This window comes from Megalops cyprinoides, chromosome 19 (assembly GCF_013368585.1).
Source record: "Megalops cyprinoides isolate fMegCyp1 chromosome 19, fMegCyp1.pri, whole genome shotgun sequence".
NCBI classification, from domain to species: Eukaryota; Metazoa; Chordata; class Actinopteri; order Elopiformes; family Megalopidae; genus Megalops; species Megalops cyprinoides.
In genome coordinates, this window is record NC_050601.1 from 5844783 (window position 1) to 5872465 (window position 27683).

A 27683-nucleotide genomic window follows, 5' to 3' on the forward strand; every position below is an offset into this window, starting at 1 on the left:
ACATAAACACGCAACCTTAGCAGGTGTATGACGCAAAACAGGAGGAAACCGGAGGATGAATGTTATTGGTAGCTAATGTGCAGCTTATTCTGTATTCCGCATCACTTGGTTGTTGAAGACGGAATTTGTAGAAACGCCGATTGTGTTGTCGCAAATATGGAGGATAGCCTGTGTGGAGAGACCAAACGATCTTAAGGTATTGATGTGATAGCGGCTAGCTCTCTGGCCAGCCAGCTATTCTGTGTTATTGCCTGCCTCTCTTTTGCTACCTAGACTCAGCTATTTTGGTATCCATTTACACGCTAACTAGCTAGCAAGCTAGCAGTGTTGATTAGCTAGCTTGCTAGCAAGCCGGATCTTTTCCTGAGTCCAATTATTGTACTGTCCATTGCTACTATTGTCGATATCCAGCTAATTCTATTGTTTCACATTTGTAACAAGGTAGCCTGCGAGCTTGTGAGCATATGGCACATTAGCAAGCAAGCTCACAAACGTTGCTGTCACTCTTACCTTGCTAGCTAGCAACCATATGAAAATACAGATCTAGCTAGCTAAAAATGGGAGGGATATATTATTTCTGACTGCCTGTCAGTTTTACCAACTAGCTTGCTTGGCATCAGTCTACGCTAGAGGGATAGATAACGTGGCATTAACTGGCTGACGACATTTGCCACATAGCTGGCTGGCTGGTTCTGCGTGGTGTGAAAGTTTAACCACTGCTGTGTCCGACACGGCAGCAATACTCTATCCGTAATTGTTAATGCATATGGTTACGTCATATAAATACACCAGTGGCATCGACTGTTTTCTCAGACAACAATCAGCGATAACCTTACAACATTATCGTGGTAGATTGCTGCGCAGGTGTAACGTTGGCGTCCTCACACCTGTAGGGGGCTTTAGGGTTTGAATTCGTGCTCGCCGGCCAACGTTAGCTGTGCCCACGCACCATATGTCTGGCTACGACACCGGGTAGATTCACAGAAGTCAGGTCATCCAGCAATGTACAAGCTGGAGCTTTGTAAAAACTAGATCTCTAGCGTTACATTACCCGTGCCAACAAGCGACAAAGGAATTCCGAATGCTTTGCGGTGGGTTAGTTGAGTTCCACCTGAAATTCTGTATGTCTGATCAAAGATCAACCTTTCCTCCTGCAAGGTATACATTTTTGGTGGCAATGCATTTTCAGATCATAGTTATATGTCAGCAGTAATAGAATTAGTGGCAAACCATAATATGGTCTCACGTTTCTAAATAAATGAAGTAGTTTAGGTATGAGATTATTGACACTGCAGTGGAAGGTTCATTTTTTGGGCTTCTTTTGAAAGACTTGCAACTTTTCTTAAGCCTGTCTTAATACTGCTGTGAATTGACATGGTGTTGCAGGGCCTTTCATTGTGTTTAAAAATCAGAACATATTTCTGTATCATAATAATCACGAAAAGATGTCTCTTTCCCAGCCTACTGAGTGTACACAGTCATTAAAACCTGAGAGGGGGAGGGAGCACACTGCCTAGGCCTGAGACCCTTGAGGGGAACAGCATAATGTACAATCTCTTCATTGTGTTTCCCCTGTGGGGTAGACCCCAGGACCAAGAATCTCCACACATTCAGTTGTTGGGGCTGTATTCAAAAATTATCATGACTGTTAGTCCCACCTGACCCTGAAGGTCTTTCCTGAAACACTTTGCTTATGCAAAACCACCAAGTAACAGCAACTGGATCATCTGATCTTCACACTTCACAATTGTGTGGCAATATATTTAGGCTATATATGTGACAGAAAAAGTTTTCCTTACCTGTATTCTCAATGTGCAACTGAAATAACCAATGGAGTGGTTTGGTGAATGTTGCTACTCAGTGTCTTGTCTTCTTAGACCTTCCATAAGTTTAAACATGTTCCTGGTTTGTGGTATCAGTGGGAAGGAGTAAGTTTGCTCTGTACCAAATATACCAAGTGTTCGCATTGCAGTGTAGCATAGTGGTTAAGGAGCAGGACTCTTGATCAAAAGGTTGCCGGTTCGGTTCCCCCACCAGGGCACTGCTGTTGTACCCTTGGGTAAGGTATTTAACCCCCAACTGCCTTAGTAAATATCCAGCTGTATAAATAGATAACGTAAAAATCGTAAACCATGTAAGTCGCTCTGGGTAAGAGCGTCTGTTAAATGCCTGTAATGTAATGCTAGGCCATGTTGATTCCAATTCCTATGACTAGTATTGATATACCTGTACCATTTGACCCAAGAAGCAGGTTTCTCCACACAATCAGTTGGTGGTGGCACTGTGGCTGTAAGCCCCACCTGCCCTGCAGGTCTTTGCTTGTGCAAAAGCCAGCATGTTTGCTCACCTCTGGCTTGTGCAAAGAAAGAGCACTCAGCTTAGAGTGTGGCAAATTAAGCCTCCCTTCAGTAGCCATATGTTTCCTCCCATAAAGCAGATGGGAGTGGTAGTCCTACTGAAAGATTCAGTGTATTGACATGGAGAGCTTCACTCCCAAATGAGTTCCAGCAACCCACATGAATCAGTTTTGGCTCCGTCAGTTCAAGGCATCTTGATTTTTTTGTTGCACCAGTATTGTGTTTGATATCCGCTTGATACTAGTACTGAATCGATACAGTTGCAGTCGGTATAAGATACCAACAGAAGTGAGCTTCAGTACATTTAGTAATTTGTTACATCAGTATATGTGGTAATCACTTTATCTGGGTTCCCAGGCTGGCCTACAGGATGTTGTTATCAGTTGTGGGCAATAGTGCATAGTATAAAACACAGTTTAAACAGCAACTTGGGCGGCAGTGTAGCATCGTGGTATGGAGCAGGGCTCGTAACAGAAAGGTTGCTGGTTTGATTCTGCTCTGGGGCATTGCTACTGTACCCTTGGGCAACATATTCAACCTACTACTGTCTCAGTAAATATCCAGCTGCATAAATGGATAACATGTAAAAATTGTAAACCCTGTAAGTCACTCTGGATAAGAGCATCAGCTAAGCGACAGTACTATAATGTAATGTAACTTAAAATGGCAGGGGTTTGATATTAACTCATAATTCATACTTTCTGTTGCTTTTTGAAGAATAATTGAGTAGTTAACAGTTTTGTACACCAAGCCAGCCTCCATCATGCAAGTGGAGCAGACACCTTGTTCTGCACAAGAAGTTTTTTTGTCGAGGGTGAAATTCTATGAGTTTTCTATGGCATGAGCATAGTACTACAGTGAGACAGAGCGCGATGTTCAGCGACGTTAAGTGTCATTTCCGTGGCTGTTCACCACAATCTGAGAGCCTCTTCTCCAGTGCGTTAAAATGCACAATGGGACTTGATTGTTGTTTATTGAATGTTGGATCAGCGACAGATTTTATCAGTGTTGTTTACAAGCCTGTTGTGGAAACAGGGACATTTGACTTTTTGTAATTAGTTTTTTTTTTTCTCTCTTCCTTGTGTCTTTGATTATTTGCTGAACATTAGACCAGTGTCTAATGATAAGTGGTGTTTGTCGGTCTTTAGGGGCCTGCTGTTGAAATAGCAACCTTAAACAAAAAACTCCCTTTGTAGATCTTCCTGATTGGCAAGCTCTTTGCCAGCTTTTGTGCATTGTTTAAATGCACCACCCAAAGTTTGAAATAAAACGATTGTTTTTGCTACCAACTCAGTTTTTTCCCTTTTGTTTTATCATAGCTACAGATAGCTATCTGAAGATATGGCAATCAGCACTCTTTTTTTCCAGTTTTCTCATATATGGAAAAAAAAGCTTGGAAACCACTTGATAGTGAGAGTTAGAAACACATCATGGACACTTCCTCTTTCATCTGATGTAAAGCACCCGGAAGGTTTCCTTATAAAGGGGTGTTTCACAGGCTCAGACGCTACAGTGATTTAACTATTTTTCTCCTGTCTATCATTCTGGAAACAGACCCTCTGTGTTTTGTGCAGGTAAAGTTTTTTTTTGATAAAAAGTTATGCATAATGTTTAATATTGTTATTTTCGGAGACTAATTTTTGAAATTAGTGAGGGGTCTTGTGCCATAAGGTGCACTTTATAACAGGAGAACCAGAAAAAAAATATTGATATCCGGATTAAGTGAAGGAATTAACACTTATGCATAAATCCATTTAATATATTTTACCTGTAATTGTTGAACTTCTCATATAAGAAACTTTAATCCCTGGAGCTGAGGGGTGAGGAAAAGGTTTATATAATTTAGTGTCTGAAAGATTACCTACATGAATGAGCAGCACTGTTCACTTGTAGATAATGGCACTGGTAAACTACGGTCGGCTGAAACAAAAGTCACTTCCTTAACATTGCAGTGTCAGTTCTGTTCCTTGGGCTCTGACTTTCTGAGGTAATAGCTTCCTACTGTGTGGGGCTGTCTCTCTGAATGCCTGTGGCCAGAATGAAGCGCTTTGATGTAGTTTTGCAGGTGACTGGCCCTCCTGTGCTGTTTTTTTGCTCTTGCAAACCGCTCGTTCTTTCCTTGAAGGAAATGGCTCCACTCTGTCACCCCAGCCCTTATTGGAGGGTACAAGTCATCCCTGCTCTTTGGGCTGTGTTGTGTTAAACTGCGTGTCGTGGCCCATTAGCTGTAATCAGGGCTGGGTACCGGTCCGCAGTGCTGTGGAGTCGGCTGCCTGTGGGTCGTGAACACGAGCTGGCTTTGTCATCAGAAATGAGCCTCCCATAGCTCTGCAGTGAGTCAGACCAGCCTGGGTAAATCGACCTTTCAGTGAAAGTAGGGGCCACATAGGCTGTGTCATTCTCGTTATTTCATTTGGGGACTGTGAGAATTACCTGCAGTACTTCTCTCCACATTCTTCTAAAGTGCGACTGCTTGTTGGGGTGGAATTGAATCAAGGGGTGTGTGCGCGTATATGTGTGTGTGTGTGAGTGCACGTGTATGTGCGTTTATGAGTCCACGCGTGTGTGTGTGTGCACGCGTGTGTGTGTGTGCGCGTGCGCGTGCGTGTGCGTGTGCGTGTGTGTGTGTGTGTGCGTGCGCGCGCGTGTGCGTGCGTGCGTGCGCGTGTGTGTGCGTGTGTGTGTGTGTGTGTGTGTTTAATGAAAGGGAGAACAGGAGGGCCAATGGAAGGCTGGCTGATTGGCATGCAGGAGCTGCAGAGCGGCTGCTGTCTGACGTCAGTGTGGGGAAACAGACTGGAGTGAGTCATGCTGGGAGTGCCACTGTGAAGTGGCCTTCAGGAGAGCAGAGAGATGGTGAGGAGGGAGAGAGAGGGAGAGAGATGGAGAGGAGGGAGAGAGAGATGGTGAGGCAGAGAGAGATGGCGAGGAGGAGAGAGATGGTGAGGAGGGAGAGAAAGATGGTGAGGAGGGAGAGAGGGAGAGAGAGAGATGGTGAGGCAGAGAGAGACAGGGAAAGAGAGAGAGAGAGAGAGAGAGGAGGGGGAGAAGAGATGGTGAGGTGGAGAGAGGAGAGAGATGGTGAGGCAGAGAGGGAGAGAGGAGAGAGAGAGAGATGATGAGGCGGAGATAGAGAGGAGAGAGGGGGAGAGAGAGGAAAGGGAGAAGAGATGGTGAGGTGGAGAGTGGGAGAGGAGATGGTGAGGCAGAGAGAGACAGAGGGACAAGGTGAGAGAGGGAGTTTAAAGAAACTAGAGGAATTCCAGGGAGTGTGACCAGGCCGTCGTACGGAGAGGATTTAAAGAATCAGAGGGCCTGATTACTTTCTGCCCAGAGTTGAATTTGAGGGTGCAAGTGTCAGTCAGGCTGCCAGGGCTCCAAGCCTCTCTGTCACTCCGTGACCGTACCCGCTGCTCCAGCGGCCTGCATCTTCATTAGCACAGCGGTAACCTGCCATCGTACAGCTGAGTGACGGTCTCCGTTTCTATGGCGCTGGGTTAGGCAGCGTGCTTGCTCAGCCGGTCGCCCGCGTCTCTCTTTCCTGCCCCCTCCCCGTCACTGTGAGGCTGGGGCCTGCGCCCGCTGATGTTGTTTTTCTATGAGCTGAGATCCACCGCAGCGCTCAGAGAACCACAAGAGGAAGGTTTTTTTTTGTTTTGTTTTTTTTTTTGACAAGCCAGCGGTGCAGTGTGTAGAACGTGTCAGTGATCTCTGTATAAATCACATCAGTCATGCAGCGCCGGAAAAAAAACAACACAAAAAAAAAGGAGCAACTGAAGTGAAATTTAACCGCGAGTTAAATTTGACATCAACTGAGTGTGAGTTGTGTTGCAGAGATTAAGAATGAGAGCTGGGAGTGGGAGACGGGAGGCTCGGTTAATGAAGAGAAGCTAAATGCGTGGCAGGGCCGTGGAGAGTGTCACTGATCTCTCTCCAGCGGCCCAGCGCTCATACTCAGCTGCCAGAGTGTGTGCACTGACGTGCCCTCTCTCACCGGTTCAGAACGCCGATGTCTCACGGCTAGAAAGGGATTCTGGGTAACAGGAGCGCTGTTGCTCTGTGCTGGCACCCCCAGCCGGGAGGGGGGTGTTAATGAAGTCTGCTCTGCCTGACTGACTACAGGAAAGCCTGATACTGCAGGTGAACCAAGGCTGTTCGAATGCTAATACCCATGCACTCAGCCACTGACACACCTCCCTGCCAGAAACTAGTAATCATTGACTACGCCTTTGGTGTTCCCTCCTGGCTGTGTTAAGGAGTTCTGGTCACTATCGAAGTGCTTGTATAGCCAAAGATTTCCAGCGATTTTACATTAAGGGGCAATAGTACAATTTGTTAATGTAAAGCATATTGAGTAGATGTCTTGTAACTATAGAGAATCTTTGTTTGTCATTTAGTTGAGTTGTTTGTCAGTTTAGTTTTCCGGTTGCCTGAATAGGCGTACTTTTTTCGCAAGCCATGCATGCGTGTTTGTCTGTGGGGAATGCATTTTCCAAACACAAATAATGTGTATCACAATTTAAGTGCGCCACCCAAGTCCCACGTACTTTGACTCAAAAACTTTTGACAGTCCTCCAAAGCCAAAATTGATTTCTCCTTGACGTCGAGGGTGGAAGCTCCAGCCGCGCTAAGCCTACACTAATTGCCTACATGCTGATTTTGTTGCCTTTTTTTTGCCCTCCCTGAAATGATTTAGCTGGCAAGCGCTGGTATGCAAATGCATGTTGTGTTTAACAGAACACAGTCCTCCTTTGTCAAGCTGTTGAACGCGGTACAAGTGTTAAGACACCGGGGCACGACGCATTTCCAAGTAGCGCTCCACTCCCCCTGTCGTCCTGTTGGCTGTTTACGTTGCCACGGGGACGAGGAGGAAGGTGAAAGCAGGGCTCTCAGAGGCACTATTTTGAGATGCAGATAATTAGAGCCATTCCTCTGGCAGACATGCGTCTGCGTTTTTGAATCGCCCCCACCCCCCAACCCCTCACCCCCCCCAATTGATCGGCGATGACTGGCACAGTGGGCAAGGGGCAATATTAAACGGTCTGAAGATGCGTGCTGGTGAGTGTCACCTCACGAGGCCCACAGGAAGCTGCTAAATATAGCCGGGAACGAACACGTTGTGTGCCTGCTGTTTAGCTGGTGGTGTTTTTTCATGACTAGAAAGGTTTTTTTTTTTTTCTTTTTTGCATCTAGGCCTAATTTGTGTGAAAGACCGCTTTGAAACGGTTGCACCAAGCTAATTAATGGAGGCTTTGTCTATGCCCAGGCGGCTTGTGGGGGCATAAAGTTTTATTGATTTCTGTTGCGTGAAGAAACTTAGTGTAGAAGTGGACACAAGTGCATTTTAAGGTCATTGCTCAAATCCGTCCAAGTAACTTCAAAAAGGCAGTTCCATTTTTTTTTTTGTCTTTGGCGTGACTCAGATGGGGCTTGAAACCAAAACCTTCCAATTTAAGAGCAGGTACTGTAATAACAGGGTAATGAAGAGAAAATATAACTGTTTGTGAGTCTAAATTCACGAGCAAAAATGTTTGTTTAAAAAATAAAAAAACAGCTGTCAGTGGCATGGCATTCTGGGTAGAAATATAGGCTTTGAATGTTCAGGTTAGGGGTGGGATGCTGCAGTTGGAGTCAGACATGAGGTGCTCCATACCCCGCTGTGTGAGCGCACCTTATGTAATGTATGTAATGAACTCCTTTGCAGAGGTCACCTCTGAGCTTGTGTATTGGCTGTGAATTCTCCCTTGCTGCCCGTGGCCTGACCCCTGCTTTCTTACCTATATTGATGCAGTATCTACTCTACAGTTGTGGGTGTGTCCCAGTGATTTTCCATAGTTGTCATTGTTCATCAATACCAGTGTACAGTACAGGTCAAATCTACTCGTACACATCTACTCATAGAAGGGTTTTTCTTTACTTTTACTATTTTCCACCGTTTGGAATAATAGTAAAGGCACCAAAACTGAAATAACACAAATGGAATTATGTAGGGATCAAAAAGAGTCAAAGAAATCAAAATTATATAAATTATAAAACTTACCCAACTGTAGCCAAAAAAAAAAAAAAAAGTATTTTTTTTGGAAAGTAATTCATACATAACCATCAATTTCACTATTTATATTTATCTAAGAACCAAATTTCAATCATTTAAGCATAATTCTTTTGATCAAAATGTCTTTGAATGCATGTTTCCCATTGTCTTAAGCAGGTGTGTCCAAACTGGTACTGTGTGTACATACAAACGCACACACACTTTTGGATAGACAAAGGGAAGCAGAGCACATCAAATTGAATTTTTAATGTGTGAACAATCAATTTTATTTTTCCTCATATGAAATGTCTTCCTCTTTTCCAGAGAGAGGGAACAGGCTTTAATTAATGTCTGGAAAGCGATAAGCCATGCATTTTTAAAAATGGGTTTTCATTTGCTTATGCCAGTTAAAAGACTACTCCTACTAAAACCGCTGTGAATGCTGTCAGTAACAAAAATAACACTGTACACCGAATTAGGTGTTAAAAGACAGTGAGCGCAGTGCACAGTTCAGTGTGGCTTTTTAAATTTTTTTGCGTTAAGAAGAAAACCTAATCGTCAGTAGTGTTGGGCTGATGGAAAGACATATCAGAGAAGACAGCGTTCAGGCAGAACTGAGTGCCTCTGAAGCCCCCTTCCCCTGCTCTCTCTGATAAGTGGGTCATTCAGCCCCGCTCTCGGTGCCGGATAGGGGTGCATCATGGGACCAGGGGTGGAGCAGTGTAAGGCTTACGCAGCCCGCTTGTGAATAACTGTAGTTCTGTCTGGAATCCTCAACTGCTTTTCCATTTCCCCAGGTCAGGGTGTGTTTGTTCAGTGGTGACACGCCCGCTGTTTCTCCCAGCATTATCCCGTTACCATGGTGTGAATGTTACGTGTTTGTGAGGATGTTGCTCTCACTTTAGGCAGTGCGGAAGAGGCGCATGCTGTATGAGGCGATTTATTGAGCGGCCCGTTAAAATTGATTTGTTTATGAAGGAGCATCCAGTGCAGATGTACAGATTTGTTATCTGGGAGGAGAGGTGCTCGGAAGCCACTGTTTTTGCGTATTTTCCTCAGACGTCCCTTCACGATGTGCTGTGTAGCTCAGGGCTGTCCTGTATGTGTTCGCCCAATTGCGTTTTGATGGTTAGGAGTCTGAGTTCAGTTGACTGATCTCTGGCAGCATACTTGGCTTCCCTTGTCCAGTCAGGTTGCACAGGTTAACGTTGAATACTGTTATGCTCACACTCACTGGTCTGGGAGTGTTGTTAGCCTGATCTGACACTGTTGCTCGTTTAAATTGAAGGGATACACTTATGTTCTATTGTGCTGGAAGTTGCTCTGGAGAAGATCACCTGCTAAATGAATGTAACGTAATGAGTCATGTGACAAGTTGTATAAGCCTTAGAGTGAGGGGCTACAGCAGTATTGGTTTCCCAGCACACAGCAGCCCCTTGGCCCTTGTCTTTACATTATCAGACAGACATTCCTGTAATTGACCTTGCAGTCTCGCACTGTGTTGTTGAACTCTTTGGTGGGTCACTGGGTTTTTGTCCAACGCGTCAATGTTTTTGTTTGGTCTCCTGTTTCCCCCCCCCAGAGCCTGTGGTCGCTGACTGACTGACCCTGCCCCCCTCTCCTCCTCCCGTCGTCAGGACGGCTACATAAACCCAGCACTTTATCACGACCTCTCATCTCTCTCAGCATGTCAGGTAAGTGTTCCGACTGCAGCGTTCCTCTCCAAACGCCAGTCACGTCCAACGGAAGAGCCACGTGAGTCTGCTCTCTACCACTACCCAGGATTCATTTCAGCCGCTCTCTGTGACTGTGGGTTTTCGGTTTTGCGTTTGCAGGAAGCTTCACTCCAACCCCTGGGGGGCCGTTCTCTGCTCTAACCCCGAGCATGTGGCCTCAGGATATCCTCGCCAAGTACTACCAGGTACAAATCGCACGCGTTCAGTTCAGGCTTGCAGCTCGAGATTATCGCTCCCTTCTAAACAGGATTATACACTGCTTATGCTGTGCATGGTCCCGTATGTCACAGTTCTCAAGCTTCATACCTCAGCGCTTTTCTTACTGAAACTCTGACGTCTCTGAAGCACCTCAGTTATGCCACTTGCCTTGTCTTCTCTCGTGTCTCTCTGCTGCTTAATCTTCAGTTTCTTAATCTTAATCATCCCTCCAGGTTGTTGCAGTAGGTTTTGGTGTTGATGCATGAAATGACTTGTTCTTTACTGGCATTGAATCAATAGAACAGCAGGGCAGTCTGATGTGTTCTGTACAGTATGGGGCAGGAGTACAGTGACCCAAAACCTGCACAGCGATAGCACAAAATCTCCCCGGTGAGCAGGTAAGGAGGGCCAGGAACAGTGCAATGCATGTAATCAGAGGTAGAGGCTCGCAGAGGCACATGTAGTGTGCACACATACCAAACTCATAGTCATTGTCCGTGAGTACTGGAATTCAGTGACAATGTGCATTCAGGACTTTACAAGGGTTCATATGTTCACAGAAAAGCAGAAAGCAGTGGTTGAACACTGCATTGTCCACTCTAATGTGGAGTTTTCTGTTGCCCGGTGCAGATTGGGTGATCTAACCACTATCTTACATGAGTAAAGTGCATGCAAATTACCTTTGGTCTTGCCCTTCGCACCCTTTCCTCTGTGGCCCGTTCACACACACACACACACACGCACACACACACACACACACACACACACACACACACACAGTCGTCAGAACACCACACCACCACACAACGGCGAGTTGAGGACTCAGAATGAAGCAGGGAGAACAGGGGGCCTCTGGCCATGGAGACGGGGTCGGTTCGGCGAGGTAAACCGAAGCAGGCAGTAGGCCGCCCACCTTCAATCCCATCGCTAACAGCTACGCTCCACAAACAGAAACCCAGCGAAGAAAGGCATCACGCAGCAGCCTGCTGTATCTACCAGGTGGCGCGATCCATAAAGCAGGCGGCCCGGTTCCTCAGGCCTGCTGCCGGGCAGATGCCTTTGTGTTTATAGATTTAAAAGCAGTGGATTAAACTTTAATATGGACAACAAAAGTAAATGCAGACAGAGTTCATATAATACTCTCAAATGCCTCGTAAACAAACTGATACTGTAGGTCCTTTTTGTTTTCCATGCCTAGGCATCTGTGGGCGTCTGTCATGTATTGGTGTTGAGTCAGATACAAAGACTGAGTCTTCAGGCTCCTTTGTTTGGGCAATAAAAACAAGGACCAAAATGAAGAGAATGGAAGACACATTAATGCCATAGAAGCAGAGAAAGTTCCAGAAGGGCTTAAAAACGTAGCTTGAATACCCCATACTCGGTATGGGGTACCTCAAAAATACACCCTTCAGTCCCACACGACTCCCTGAATGAAAATAGCTCATCCATTAATAAAAAATAAGTTAAGTCAATTTTGAACTTGAAGTAAACATTTAAGTGCAATTTAAATATCACTTAGTTCCCTCCCTGAAGGATAGCCACATTGCTCTTCAAAACACGTACATGGGACGCCAGATAAACAGTCCCCATGAATACAGCCCCTTGACCACTCCAAAAATACCCACTAACTGCCCACAGTCCACAAGCAGGTGCAACTGTGTTTCCCTCACCCTTCTCCCACACCTCCTCTCCATCAACAAGGTTCTTACAGCTACCTTTTGGGGGATAGTTTAACTAAACTCCTGCCGCTTGGACCCCACCAGCCCATGTAATAAAGGGAGAGGGGGGAGTCAGATTAGAAAAGCCGTGCTCTCCACATTGCCTGTACACCATAAATTATGAACACCACAGTGGCGTATCACTTCTTTGGCTCCTTATTGGTGCTTGAATTTGCTTCTTGCTCTTGCTCACTGCTGTGCTGGCCGCTCTGCTCCTCCTGACCCTCAGTCTCGTGTCGTCCCGCCCTCCCTCTCATCCGCAGGGGTCATTTTCTCTTGATAGACCATCTGCTCCTGCTGTTAGTCGGCGGAATTAACTGTCCAACAAACAAACTGTACAGACTGATATTAACTTTCATTCCGCATGTAAATTCAGCTGTCTTATCTAACATTAGTTTTGTTTATGGTATTGCATTTTCTCGTTTCTTTGAAACCACCCCATTTGTTCTAATGCAGCTGTGGATTGTCTGTTCTTCTCAATAGCCAAAATGGTTTGAATTCATCATACTTAAATGTACAACACTTCATTAATCTCAGAATTTCAGTGTAATTGCGATCTTTATACATGTTTTTTTTTTATATATATTTTATGTTAATTATTATCTCAGATGCTGCAAGTTGCGTGATTGTAGTCAATTGCGGAATCTCAAAGTAGCGCCATTACCGTATAGCTTTTGGCGGAAGACCCAGCAGGTAGTTTGTACTGGGACGGCAGTGGTATTGGAGCAGGGCTCATGACCACAAGGTTGCTGGGTCGATTCCCCACTGAGGCACTGCTGCTGTACCCTCGGACAAGGTACTTTACCAAGAATTGCCTCAGTAAATATCCAGCTGTATAAATGGATAACATGTAAAAGTCTTTACCTTTGTGTGCCTCTGGATAACATGCAAAAAATCTTAACTCGTGTAAGTCTGCTAAATGACAGTAATGTAATGTATAGTTCTGTGTAAACAGACCTCTGATTGGTGCATTTCCGCTGTGTGTTGCAGAAGGACTCCCCAGACGAGCCGGAGCTGCAGTATGATGAGTTTGGGTTCCGGATTGACAGCGAAGGTACGCACGCTGCCGTGATCATTTTTATCATCTTTTGCTGTGTGAATTTAGACATTTATCATTCTGGGTCTTTTTTTTTTTTGGAGAGCACTGGCAGGTTTCAGAAATGAATCGAAAATTGAATGGGAGTGATTTCCCAGCACACATGAACACTCTGTACCGTGTTGAAAATCAGACAAGAATTCTAAGCGTGACCTTGTCCTCGCCATGGTTAAGGACCATGAAGGTTTTTGTCTGTGTTGTCCTAAAAATACTGAGCTTTTCATCATAAATTCAGAATGAGGGACAGATTTAATAATCTAAATTTAAAGGACTGGACGATTTTAGGCTGCTTTGTATGCCAGTAGGAGTGGGCGAGCTGTATCCGTACATGTGCAGGATGTTGCGTTTCCTCCTAGAGGTGCTGTGTACAATGAGCGGAGTCTCATTTTGCATGCTCTTTACAGGGGAGGCGCAGTCTCTCTGTAGATTCAGATAAAGTGTGGAATCGCTGTGTGGATGTGTTGAATGTGAGTTGTGGAGTCTCTGTAGATGCTGCAGCTCTCTTTCCGGTAGATGTTTCATCTGTGAGGAGTGTAATCCTGTACACGTGTCAGCTCTCTGTGGGTGTGTTATTCATGAGGTGTAGGATGTTGCTGTAGAGATACTGTTATGGGGTGTTGGATTTTTTTTTGTAGATGTGTTACGTGGAAGCTGTAGGAATTCTCTGTAGATGGATTGTATATGAAGTGTTGGAAAATTTGCGGATGCAGTATCTGTGATCTTCAGGTTTTCTCTGTAGATGGTTTGTATGTGAAATGTTAGAATTCGTTGTGGATGTGTGGTGTCAGCTGTAGCATTTCTCTGAGAATAGACTGTATATGAAGTATTGGAATTATTGATGGATGCGTTATGTCTGAGTTGTAGGATTTCTTTGTAGACAGATTGTATATGAAGTATTGGAAATCTTTATGGATGTGTTTTTTGTGAGCATGTAAAGCGCTATATCCCCCTTCTCCTCCTGTCCCAGATGGCGTGGTGCCTCAGGAGGGGCTGATTTCGGAGGGCTCGCCCCAGCGTGAGGACCCCCAGCAGAGGCTGCGCTGGCAGGCCCACCTGGAGTTCACCCACAACCACACGGTGGGCGACCTGACCTGGGACCTGATCGCGCCGTGCCTGCCCCGCTCCGAGCGCCTGCGGGCGCTGGTGCTGGGGGGCATCCCTCACAGCATGAGGCCTCAGGTGGGTGCAGCGCTCAGCAAAGGGTACCCTCTCATCGCTCAGCAAGGGGTACCCTCTCATCGCTCAGCAAGGGGTACCCTCTCATCGCTCAGCAAGGGGTACCCTCTCATCGCTCATCAAGGGGGCCCTCCCATCGCTCATCAAGGGGGCCCTCCCAATGCTCAGCAAGGGGGCCCCTCCCATCGCTCAGCAAGGGGGACTCCCCCTGTTCCCCCATCACTGACACACGCGCCACGGCCCAGGCACACAGCGTCCCCTGCTGCTGCTGTTCTCCACAGGCACAGAGAATAGGAGCAGCTCAGGCTTACACTCTGTAATGACAGTGCAGTATAGTGTGATTGGTGGCTACTTATTATTCTGTTGCTTAAAAGCCAGACCAGCTTTGCATGTATTGCTGCTTTGTAATGTATGTGTTCTAGCTGGTAATGGGTATCCTAGATTATCATTACGGAGATTGATGAGAGCACTCCAGTTGAAAGTCTGCGTGTTATTGACTCTCTCACACTCTGTCTCTTCTTTTTTTCTGGCTGTCTCTTTCTGCTCCCCCTTCTCTCTGTCTCTCTTTTGGCCTCTCTCTGGCTTCCCCCCCCCCCCCCTTTCTCTGTATCTCGCTCTGTCTGTCTCCAGCTGTGGATGCGTCTGTCGGGGGCCCTGCAGAAAAAGAGGACTTCTGAGATCTCCTACAGAGAAATCATCAAGAACAGCTCCAACGATGAGACCACTGCCGCCAAGCAGGTAGAGCAGAGAGAGTGCCGTGAGTAAGGGCACAGAGAACATCCTCATTTGGACCGAAAACAGTGACTCCACACTCTCCTTCCCTCTCCCCCTCTCCATCCCTCCCTCTCTCTCCATCCATCCCTCTATCCCTCTTTCTCTCCCATCCCTCTCCCCCACTCCCTCCCTCTCTCCACCCCCCCTCCATCCCTCCCTCGCTCCCCCCCTCTCTCTCCATCCCCCCTCCATCCCTCCCTCACCCCCTCCCTCCCTCTCTCTCCATCCCCCCCATCCCTCCCTCACCCCCCCCCCCCCCATCCCTCCCTCTCTCTCCCTCCCCCCCTCTCCCTCCCTCCCCCTCCCTTCCTCTCAGATTGAGAAGGACCTGCTGCGCACCATGCCCTCCAATGCGTGCTTCAGCAGCGTGACGAGCGTGGGCGTGCCCAGGCTGAGGCGGGTTCTACGCGGGCTGGCCTGGCTCTATCCCGACATCGGCTACTGCCAGGGCACCGGCATGGTGAGCATGATAACCGGGCCTGAAGCCCCCTGGCACCGCGCACACCGCACCGTCAGGTCACACGGCCGCCCACGCCCTCTGCCCTCGGACGGGTCGCCTCAGGGCCCCCAGGCTGTGGGTGCAGAGCGGGGACAGATGGCAGGGCGGGGGGGTTGGGGGGGCGGGCAGCGCTCTTAGCTGATACCGTGGCTGCGCAGTAACTACTGTGCAAACAGTGGCCGGGGAGGTGGAGCCCAGGAGAGGAAGAGAGGAACGTGAGTAAATATAAATAGAGCCTACGCAAATGACGAGGCGGCACACACGGTCATTCCAGGCCTTATTCTCACATTCCAGCTGTACGAGCAGGAGAGCTGTGTGCACTGCCCTGTCTCCCTCTCTGAGAGACCCAGCTCACAGCTGCTGGAGCTCTAACAGAACACTCTGCCTGCTACACCTGTGCGCTCACCTGTGTCCAGATATGACGTAATAAAGAACGGAAATCGTAAATTTATTTAGAGTCTTGAAGCAGTAATGTCAAGGGCTACAAAGGAGTACTGAAGACCGGCTGCTGCAATCTACCCCATGGCATCTCCTCCTACAAGGCTCCAAATAAATACATGATTTCTGACAGGAGGGAAGTGGTCTTAAAAGTGGAAATTTGAATGTTTCTCCCACAGACTGCCTTTCCTGTCACTTTAGGGTGGGGGACGTTGACCTTGTCTTGTTCCTGTGACCAGGGGTGTTTGCATTGGTTACGGTCCAAACGCTTGAGACATCCCAAAGTAATCTGAAACAGGAGCGCACCCCTCAGGACATTTGATCCCACAGGCGGAGTTGGCCAGCGTAGCCACATGTCAATAAAGGGTGTGTGGGAGCTGATGCGAGAGTAAAAACACTCCGTGACAGTGACCGGGCCCGAAGAGGCCAGCTAACGCTCGGAGAACCCTCCCAGCGTTACCCGCCGGTCCCAGCAGGCACCCTCTGTGTTGGGGGCTTAGCTCTTATCATGTTGACTGTCCTTATCGCCACTGGCGGCAGCTGGTTAAGGTCGTCACCCTCCTGTCTGTCAACAAGTGCTGCGCGGTGAAGTTAGCGACTAGCGCTCTGTGTAACGCAGCTCTGACAAAGCCAGTGCGTCAGCCTCTTTGTCTCTGTGTGCTTCGCCTTTGTCTGCTCTTCTAATTATGTTTCCTTTAGCAACCGCTTGAGGGATTTCTCTTGCTCTGATTCCCAACCCCCACTCTTCCATTCTCTTTTCTCTTTTCATCCTCTACGTGTTTTCTTTTCTCTTCTTTTACTGCTTCTCTCTCTCGTTTTCTGTCTTTCGCCCGTTTGTTCACCTTCTCTCTCTTCTTTGTTCGTCCTTCCTCCACCATCTCTGACTCTGTCTTTCTTCCCCGTCTCCCTCTTCCCTGTCTTTTCCTTGTCCCCTGTCTCCCTCAATTCTCGCTCACTCCATCCCCCCCTCCCCATCTCCCTCTGTCCCTCGTGTCCCCCCCCCCTTTACTGTCCCCTCCCTCTCTGGTCACAGGTGGTGTCCTGCCTGCTGCTGTTCCTGGAGGAGGAGGACGTTCTGTGGATGATGTGCGCCCTGATCGAGGATCTGCTGCCCCCCTCCTACTTCTCCTCCACCCTGCTGGGGGTGCAGACGGACCAGAGGGTCCTGAGGCAGCTGATTGTGCAGTACCTGCCCCGCCTGGACCGCCTGCTGCAGGAGCATGACATCGGTGAGGAGGGGGGAGTATGAGGGGGTGGGGTTAGGGGTGAGTGTTTAGGGAAAGAATGTATGAGGGGGGTGGGGTTAGGGGTGAGTGTTTAGGGAGAAACTGTATGAGGGGGTGGGGTTAGGGGTGAGTGTTTAGGGAGAGTCTGTTTTACTGTGTGGGGTTATCAGTGAATGATTAGGGAGATACTGTATGAGGGGGTGGGGTTCGGGGTGAGTGTTTAGGGAGAGACTGTTTTACTGTGTGGGGTTATCAGTGAATGATTAGGGAAATACTGTATGAGGGGGTGGGGTTAGGGGTGAGTGTTTAGGGAAAGACTATGAGAGGTGGGGTTAGGGGTGCTGTTGGGTGTAATGAGGTGTCTCTAGCTTGCTGAACCAGCTTGTTTCCTTCCCTCAGAGCTGTCCCTGATCACTCTGCACTGGTTCCTGACCTCATTCGCCAGCGTGGTGGACATCCGTATCCTGCTGCGTATCTGGGACCTGCTCTTCTACGAGGGCTCCGTGGTGCTCTTCCAGATCACACTGGGCATGCTCAAGATCAAGGTGGAGTGAATGTACCCCCTCGCTCTGATTGGCCTGTCTGTGCTTTTCTTTCCCCCGCATCTTCCCCTTCCAGGCTCCTCACAAGGGGCTGTTTCTGATTCCTCTACTCTACCCCACATTCACCCTGTCATTCCTCTACTCTACTCCACATTCACCCTTTCATTCCTCTGCTCTACCCCACATTCACCCTTTCATTCCTCTGCTCTACCCCACATTCACCCTTTCATTCCTCTGTTCTTCCCCACATTCACCCTTTCATTCCTCTACTCTACCTAAGAGTCACCCTTGTGTTCTTCCTTTCTACCCCACATTAATCATTTCTTTCCTCATTCCACCACACATTCACCCTTTCATTCCTCTACCTCACTTTCACCCTTTGTTCCTCTACTCTACCCTACATTCATTGTATCATTTCTTTTAAACCCCACACTCAGCTTTTCATTTCTCCACTCTACCCACATTCACCCTTTCATTTCTGTACTCTACCTCCCACTCACCCTTTCATTTTCCATCCACAATCTATGTCCTCGTTTAACACCCAGCTATTGCAGTAATGTACAGGATGTTCGGTCCATTGTTAGAGTGTTTCTGAGTGCCACTCCTAATGCAGTAATGTTTAGGGTGTACAGTGCATTGCTGGATTATTGGTCAGTTCCTTTTTTTTGCAGTAATGTGCAGTGGTCAGTGTTTAACCCTTCGCTCTCCCCTGGTCCAGGAGGAGGAGCTAGTGTCTTCAGAGAACTCGGCCTCCATTTTCAACACACTATCCGACCTGCCCAGCCAGCTGGAGGATGCGGCGACGGTGCTGGGGGAGGCGGTGCGCCTGGCGGGGGCGCTGTCCCAGGAGAACCTGGAGGCGCAGCGTCACAAACACCTGGCCTACATCCTGGCTGAGCAGGCCCAGCTCAACTCCAACAACTCCCAGACACTCAGCACCAACCTCAACAAGGTGAGAAGACGGGTTGTAACAGCCGTGTCTCTGTGTGAAAGTTGCCTGGGTGTAACGGCAGTGTTTGTGTCAAGGTTGTCTATGCATAACGGCAGTATCTCTGTCAAGGTCATCTGTATGACAGCAATGGTGCTGTGTGAAGTTTTTCTATATATAGCTACATATAACTGTTTCTGTGTGAAGGTTGTCTGTGTATAACAGCTGTGCTTCTGTGTAAAGGTTGTGTGTGTATAATGACAGTATCTCTGTGTGAAGGTTGTCTGTGTATAGCGGCATGTTCCTGTATGAAGGTTATGCGTGTATAATGGCAGTGTTTTTGTGGGATGGTTGTCTGAATAACAGCAGTGTGTTTTGTGAAGGTTGTCTGTGTATAACGGCAGTATCTCTGTGTAATAGTTGTCTGTATAACAGCAGTGTTTTCTGTGTGCAGATTGTCTGTGCTTAACAGCAGTGTTTCTTTGTGAAGGTTGTCTGTGTATAACGGCAGTGTTTCGGTTTGCAGGTTGTCCGCAGACAGAGCCTACGCAGGAAGTCGACTCTCAGCTCCCTGCTGTTTGGGGAGGACGAGGCCGAGGCCCTGAAGGCCAAGAACATCAAGCAGACGGAGCTGGTGGCAGCTCTGAGAGAGGCCATTGCTCGAACGGCAGAGCACTTCCACTGCCTGGACCCCCGCAACTGCAGCACGGTGAGTCAGGCCAGAGCCGCCCACTCCTGCACCCCGCGCTTTCTGAGTCACTGACACACTCACTGGCTTTACGGCCGTGGCAGTGACTGCGTCTGAACGGGACTGTTGGTGCTCAAGGGTCCTTCCCTGCTGGTCCCAGAAAACAGTTTCAGGGGCTTAGCTGTTATTGTGTTCACTGTCCTAATCACCCCCGACAACAGCTTGTAAAGGTCATCACTCTTCTGGCTGTCAGCACTGACCAACCGACTGAGTCTGAATCACTGTGTCACTGACTGACCGACTGAATCACTGAGTTACTGACTGACCAACTCTAGGTGGCTTCACTCATTCTGTCAGCACCGATAGTCAGTCACAGAGTCACTGATGCAGCAACCATCTTACACAGTCGAATGAGTGAATGATTGATTCCAGTGCACCCCTAGCATTTTGACAGATTACTGAGTCACTGATGCAAAAACTAAATGACATCTCGAATGACAGATACACTCACTCACACAGATGGAAGGACAGACAAGGGAGTTCACTGATTACACCAATTTAGTAATATGACAAAATCTCGCTCAGTGTTCCTTGAGACTAACGCTAGGAGATAAACACCCTCTCTGATAAATATGCGATCAATACTTGATGGATATTTTGTCTGAGTTACAGATCCTGTGAAGAGCACCAAGCCCTGGCCAGTAACTGATAGAAAAAATGGGAGACCGTTAGTCTGACAATCCTTCTGTCTCTGTTTCTCCATCTCTTCATCATCATCTTCCTCTCCTGTTCTGTAGGACCTGACCCCAGACTACTCCATGGAGAGCCACCAACGGGACCACGAGAACTTTGTGGTGGTGTCCCGTAACCGACGGCGACGGGCCAAGGCCCTGCTGGACTTTGAGCGGCACGACGACGATGAGCTGGGCTTTCGCAAAAATGACATCATCACCGTAAGTCGCCACGGGGACACGAGGTGGTCACTATGACGCTGTGCAGGGACATACAGCACCAGGAGTGTGTGAGGCTGTGAAGCTGCCCAGCTGTGGGCATGCATTTCCACTCAAATTACACAGGGATAATCCGTGCAGTTAAGCCATGTCACTCACAGAGGCCTCCTGGCTGGCTCGCCACTGGAACTGATATTCAAGGCATTAGACAAGGACAGCTTTACATTCAACACAGCTACAGGGCCTCAACTTTATCCCCAAATTTGAGTGATGTACTTCAGCAGCAGATGTTTTTTTCTTAATATAATTTCTTGTCCAACATTGTCATTTAGTTGAAAAAAAAAAGTACAGATAAGAAAAAAAATTTAGTTGAAAGGCACATTACATTCAGAGACAGGAGGAAGATTAGAAAATGCTCTGGAGTGTAATATCCCTCTCTCTCTTCCTCAGATCATTTCACAGAAAGACGAGCACTGCTGGGTGGGAGAGCTCAACGGGCTGAGAGGTGAGCAGCGAAGCTGGGGTTAACACGTCCCCATTGAATCACGCAGCAAAAACACCCCTTATTCTTACACAGAGTGGTATTGTCCGTAGTGCAACTTTTTTGTGTGGACCTGAGGAGCAGTTCTGAATTTCACACTCCTCTCTCCCCCTTCTTGTACTCTTCTCAGGATGGTTTCCAGCCAAGTTTGTGGAAATCCTTGATGAACGGAGCAAAGAGGTATGTGGGCGTATCATAGTGTTTCAGCTTCTGAAATAGTGCCCCTAGGTCCAAACCCAAGTCACTGAGGGAACTCGGTGAAAATGGAATAAATGACATTTTCAACAAGCAGCTTCTGAGCTGTGGTTATAACACTCGATTCAGGACAGGGAGAGGGTCAGGGGTCCAGTTCCCAAGTGTCTGACAGAATGAATGGGGAACAGAGTCAGAGACATATAAGAATTGTAAGTGTTGTAAAGTCGCACAGGCTGATGGAAAAAATAAACTTGAATGGTCAGAATTTCCTCTCACAGGAAATGTAGCGCATCGCTGTGTATACCCTTGGCTGTTTCCACCCTGCACTTTACTTTCAAACCCTCGGTGAAGAGTTACAGCCACCCTGAGAAAAAGCAGTTATTCAGTTATCAGTTATTCGTCCAAATGGATGGGGATGGCAGGGCTGCAAGCGGGAGGTGAATAGAAGGTAATTTTCTGAAAACGTGCGGTGAATACGGTCGCGATCACGAAGCAGCCAGCTGCCAGCGCCAGCCAGGCTGCGAGAGCCCACAGGCGGGGCGTGAACAGGGAAATGGAAACAGCCTCCCGTCCCCCGGAACGGGGCAGGGAAGTTTCTGAGTCAGGGCCGGGGGTGAAGGGGGTATGTTTACGGAGAGCGGTGCTCCGGGTGATTGGCGTGCCGAGCCCGCTAACGATCCGCGCTGCGACTCCAGCGGCGTGGATTAGCGCCGCGACCCGGAGCGCGGCCCGTCTGATGGGACCTCTCCCCACTGCGTTCCGGCTGGATTTGGGTTTCCGTTCCAGCCCATCTGTCCTCTGCTTAATTGCCACCCGCTCCATAATTGAACGGATTTATTCCAAGAGCTGGGCTTTGCAGCAAAAAAAAAAAAAAGTTCTCCTACTAGTTTATCTAAAATAAACATTGGATTTTGAGCCCCCTAATAAATGCTGAATATATCCCAACTTAATTAAACGGCACACTGAAAATAATTGGGTAAATATTGTAATAGACCCTTTGGGACAAAGCAAGAGGTGAGACGACTGATAGCTCTCCCCTCCCCAGAAGAATGAATGAACAGCCAGCTGTTGGTGAAGGTTGTGGGCAGCACGTTCGAGTGGAGGGGCCGGCGAGGTTTGCCTCTCTACAGGAATCACTGGGATAGCCCTTATGACTGGCCCCACCTGCCTCAGTGCCTTACCTCCTGCGTGCACCGTGTTAGCTTTGCACTGCCAGCTCTCCTCAGCTGCAGACAGCCTTGTGACAGATAAGGGCAGTTAGACTTGGATAAATGTGGTGGTGTTGGTGTGTTAGAGGACAGGCATGCATGTATGTGCATCTGTGTGTGTGTCCGTGTGCGCGAGTGTGTGCGCGAGTGTGTATGTGTGTGTGTGTGTGTGTGTGTGTGTGTGTGTGTGTGTGTGTGTGTGTGTGTGTGAGAGAGAGAGAGAGAGAGAGAGCGTACTGAGGAAGTGTTTCTGTGCCGTCAGTACTCCTTGGCAGGGGACGACTCGGTGACGGAAGCAGTCACAGACCTAGTGAGGGGGACGCTGTGTCCGGCCCTGAAGGCCATCTTCCAGCACGGCCTGAAGAAGCCCTCCATACTGGGGGGTCCCTGTCACCCCTGGCTTTTCATAGAGGAGGTACTTTTAACCCCACAGCAGATATTATCCGTTTACCTGAAACTTCACCTGAGAGAAACTGCCATCATTGTATTGAGATGTGGGAGGTTTATGTGTGATATTGTGTAGGAAACAGCCTCATTGTGATGATGATGATGATGACAGTAAATGCATTCTCATGTCTGCTGTTCATAGGCAGCCAGCAGAGAGGTGGAGCGGGACTTCAACTCCGTCTACTCCAGACTGGTGCTCTGTAAGACTTACAGGTGAGACACCGAGACTCTACTCCAGACTGGCTCTCTATAAGACCTACAGCTGGTCTTGAAAGGGTGCTTTGCAAATCCACCAGTCTGTCTTGTATGGAAGTGTAAGCACATTTGTTAATCCTGAAGTATAAGCAAAGAATTGGTGGTAGAGATGTTTAGTAGGATTAGTGAGCTACTGCAGCTGCAGTTCAAATGTACTCAAATGGAGCGGTGGTTTCGTTTTGTTCTCTCAAACAATACAAAATGGGAATTCAGAACATGGCATTTATGTTAAGGTCCTCAAACAGCAGATTTTCATATGTGAACACAGCCCATCAGAGGACTCCGCATGGGTTATTTTTCCTTTCTCTGTATGCAGGTGTGAAGTGTGTTTCATCCTGAGTCAGGAGACACACGGGGATAGTGGAGTTTCAGGGCCTGAAAAGCTTTCTCTTACCGGAAAATTCATTAGTGAAGAGCTGTGAATCTCATGGCATCTCTCTCTCTCTGGGAACAGATGGTCCTGGAATGAACTGTTTTTGAGTCCAGCCTGGAGAGTGCCGCTCTGTTCATAATTATATCTCTGAAGAGGATACTTTTTTTTTTTTTTTTTTTTACCTTTTAACCAGTCAGTGATGCTTCGTGATGATCAGCTAAAATCGTGTTTTTTCGAGGGTAAAGGCATGTCCTAACTTGACCCTTACGCAGAGTCATTACACTTGAGAAGCTTTGTTTGAAGTTTAAGTCATTGATGATCATCTTTTTACAATGTCATGTTGCCATGATCTGCTTAGTTTCTGCTGACCTCTCAGCCTAAGGCCACTGAGCTGTCTATCTACCCATCATTAATCTGCAGTTCATTATCAGCTGATTATGAACAAATCTGCACGTGGGTATGACAGTGTGGATCAGAACACTTTTTTCCAAGGCCGGCAGTAGAGTTGCTTATCTTAGGAGGGAGCTGAACTGGAGTCAGTGACACTGTTTTTTCTTTGTTTCTCAGGTTAGACGAGGATGGGAAAGTTCTGACCCCAGAGGAGCTCCTGTACAGAGTGAGTGCTCGTCTATTCTCTGTCTTTCTCACCTTTTCTTTTGGTATTTAATGTCACAGAGTAGACTGAGTCTAACTGCCAGCTGTTATTAATTTGTTTCTTTACAGTGGCTGTAGGCAGACATTAGCTATACTAGTCCAGGTTTCTGTCAGTAGACTTATTAGCTGGTTACGAACTGTGTGACTGTAGAAAATGGCTGCAAATGAATGTGTTCTTTGGGTCTAAGATGGAGTTAACTGCATTGCTCCTCCTGGCCCAGAAGAGACAGTGATCTGGCTGATTGCATTGAACGTTTGTTGAGCGCCCTCTGTCTGTGCTCTCAGGCGGTGCAGTCTGTGAATATGAGCCACGACAGCGCACATGCCCAGATGGATGTCAAGTTCCGCTCCCTGGTCTGCGTGGGCCTGAAGTGAGTCTCACCCCTGTCACATGACCTGTCACATGATCAGCACTCAATGACCCTGACATAAACACCCGGGGTGTGACACACACGTGCGCACACACACACACACACACACACACACACACACACACACGCGCACACACACACACACAAACACACACGCTCATTCTATGCGGTGCACCCCTCCCCTCTGATAGAAAGGCCCTAGATATCACACACACACTCTCATGCACACACACACACACACACAATTATTCTTTCTATGCAGTACTAACCCCCCCCCCTCCTCCCCCAGCGAGCAGGTGCTGCACTTGTGGCTGGAGGTGCTGTGCTCCAGTATAGCTGCTGTGGAGAAGTGGTACCAGCCCTGGTCCTTCCTGCGCAGTCCTGGCTGGGTCCAGATCAAGTGTGAACTGAGGTGAGGAGGAAGTACAGACAGTGCAGAGATATGAGCCGTTCTCTGGGGAAGACTAATGGGCTCCTGGGAAAAATCCCGTCCCTAAAGAATTAATTGAAGTCTTCACCGCAGTCCATTCTAGCCTTGCATACTGTATATATCATTCTGCTGAACACAGTTCTGCCTGTGTGTAAATGTGTGTCTGCTCTACACTGTTTCAGGGTGCTGTCCAAGTTTGCCTTCAGTCTCTCCCAGGACTGTGAACTACCTACAAAGAGAGAGGTGAGTGTCAGGGAGTGCAGTTTCCAACATTCTCAAATAATCAAGCAAACATTTATTAACAAAGAGATATTTACTGTTTGCGTGTGTGTGTGTGTGCGTGCGTGTTTGTATTCGTGTATGTGTGCCTCTCCTCCAGAATTCTCCAGTTCTGAAATCAGGAGTGATGGACATGTTGGTCAAACATCACCTCTTTAGTTGGGATCTCTAGGTAACTCTTGACAACTTGGCCTACTGCCTAGCAACTGCTTCCATATCAACAGTGTAGGTGAATGTAGAGCAGGTGGTGGTGGCAGGTTCGGTTGTAGCAGCAGACCCGGGTGTAACCCCATCTGCTTTCTCTGCCGAGTCTGCAGCTGTCTCTGACACTTAATGCCCTGAAAGGCAACCGATAGCAAGCCAGCGAAAGCTGTCAAGATGCACCTGGCGCTGCATTTCAATTATGTATCCCTGCAACGTAAGCATTCGGCATCCCAGGATCTACCTGGCACATCCTTTAAATTACGCATCCTCATTACATAATCATCCAGTATCCCAGAACGCACCTGGCATAGCCTTCAAATTACACATCGTAGTAACGGAGTCATCCAGTATCCCAGAACCCACCTAGCACAGCATTGCTAATGTAAGCATGAGTCTTGTCCGTGCTAACGTGGTGGAGGTTTTCGTTTGGCTTGTGCTGTGTGGTTATGCAAGGCTTTCTTTATGATCGCCTTAAGCTCTCAGTGTACACTTGCATCTGATTGGTTTTTATTCTTGCCTTGGCCCTTTTTAACTCTTGGCCCTTTTGTAACACTGGCATGTCAGCACTGTTATCTACATACAGTAGGCCCTTGTTTCATAGCTGTTATAATATGAACTATGTGCATCTTGTGAAGACTTCCTTACGAGATGGTGGGATAAACACATCTGCCAAAGAAATTCTTCTTCTTCTTGTCCTTCTTCTCCTCCTTTCTTCTTAACAATTCTCCGACCAAACACGTATGTGTTAAGTTCAGTGTTTCGTAGTGAGTATTATATTTAGTGCTTGTCTGTGGATACCATTACAAGGTGACCAGCTTTGGCAAAGTGACAGCGAAGGTTAGACGTAGATAATAGCAGGCCCAAGCATGTGGAGAAAGTCTCATTTTGGTCAGATACACACCTGTGTATCAGAGCCGCTCGGAGAAAGGGGATTAAGAAACCAGGCCAAACGCTAATGCACAAACAATTTATCATGCCTGCACCTGCCGTGTCCCATATGCAAAGGACTACAGGAGAACCATGAAGCAGTTATTTGCACTGGGCATGAGTGTCTTTGTTAGGCCCTGCCTGGTGAATGACCAGCAGCTTTGGCATACGGTGATGTGTGTGCCTGCCTTTGAGCTTGGCTCTTTCTGTGAGGTGGTACGTTTGGTAGGGTCCCAGTAACACGGGAGGGATATGTGGATCTTCTCATATCAGGGCCACCCAGTAGTGATTCTGGAGGAACTGCTTTCCACACCACTTTAACACCCAGTTCACCAGTTTACCTGCTGATCCCAGACTACTTTACCTCCCAATTCACCAATATTTTCCCTGGATGGCTTCAGCTTATGCACTGTTTCCAGTCATCACTCACACTGGAAACTGATCCCAGTGAGTTCATTTTGAACAATTCAGGTGGGATGCCCCTGATTCTGATGCAGCCCAGTGATCCATGGCCCCGTGTCCCTGGACCAGTCCAGCAGATCGAGGCTTATCCTCTGGACATGCACCCTTTTACATTTACCCTCCCCAAATCTCCAGGGAGCACTGACAGTGAAGTGCTAGAGTCAGAACTAGGTGGCCAGTGTGCTGTAATGCAACCTGAACAGGAAATGTGATGTTACAACAATGCAACTGAACACGGTGTACTGTAATAGCAGTGGTAACTGAGTATGGTGTGCTGTAATGACCTTCGTAACTGAACGCGATCTTCTGTAACGACGGCTGTAAATGAGCATAGCGTACGGTAATGGCGGCTGTAACTGAGCGTCGTGTACTGTAATGACGGCAGTAACTCACCATGGTGTGCTGTAATCAGAGTGATGGATGTGTTTGTTTCTGTCTCCACAGGAGAAAGAGCAGAGGCCTCTGAAGGAGGGCGTTCAGGACATGCTAGTCAAACACCATCTCTTCAGCTGGGACATTGACGGCTAGACACACCCTCACACCCACACACAGGCATACACACATGCTCACAGAAACACATACTGAATCATTGGCTAGAACACTCCCAAAACTGAATAGAGCTGACACGTTCACACTCACCCGCATGCAGATACAAAAAAAGCATTAGCTTGTTACCACGTCATACAGAGAGTAGCAACCTGCCCCATCAAAGACACAACACTCTCAATGAGACTCACGTCCTGCGCAGGGCAGGGCGCCGTTAGACGGTGACACATGATGGCTGCTCTTCTTGCGTTCCATGTTCTCTGTAGTGACTGAAGCCTTCTTCACTTTCTCCACCAAGAGACACAGTATTTCTTACAACCATCTATAAACGGAGAGCCTTCAACTTCATGCTTGATGACACAGCTCAAGGAGGAAGTATCAGATCTGCAGCACAGCCCAGTCTGATTATAAACAATGTCCCGCTGCAAACTTGT

At 47.7% G+C, this 27683-nt stretch overlaps 1 protein-coding gene across 1 annotated transcript; it reads left to right on the plus strand.

Annotated features, from left to right (window-relative positions):
• The first annotated feature begins 37 nt into the window (after window positions 1-37).
• sgsm3 (small G protein signaling modulator 3) lies at window positions 38-27324 on the plus strand. Its single transcript, XM_036553364.1, has 21 exons — window positions 38-196; window positions 9971-10082; window positions 10224-10309; window positions 13031-13094; window positions 14104-14315; window positions 14943-15050; window positions 15403-15546; window positions 17057-17252; window positions 17649-17794; window positions 18510-18743; window positions 19246-19428; window positions 20205-20360; window positions 20808-20862; window positions 21029-21078; window positions 22564-22716; window positions 22891-22961; window positions 23944-23992; window positions 24316-24401; window positions 24691-24813; window positions 25014-25074; window positions 27148-27324. Exons 2-21 carry the CDS (start codon window positions 10076-10078, stop codon window positions 27229-27231), a joined length of 2268 nt encoding a protein of 755 aa, XP_036409257.1. The 5' UTR covers window positions 38-196; window positions 9971-10075; the 3' UTR covers window positions 27232-27324.
• Window positions 27325-27683: the final 359 nt, after the last annotated feature.

Coding starts and splice junctions, on each gene's coding strand:
- sgsm3 (XM_036553364.1), top strand. Junction 17,253..17,648: donor GCTGCAGGAGCATGACATCG/GTGAGGAGGGGG, acceptor TCCTTCCCTCAG/AGCTGTCCCTGATCACTCTG. Junction 18,744..19,245: donor TCAGCACCAACCTCAACAAG/GTGAGAAGACGG, acceptor TTCGGTTTGCAG/GTTGTCCGCAGACAGAGCCT.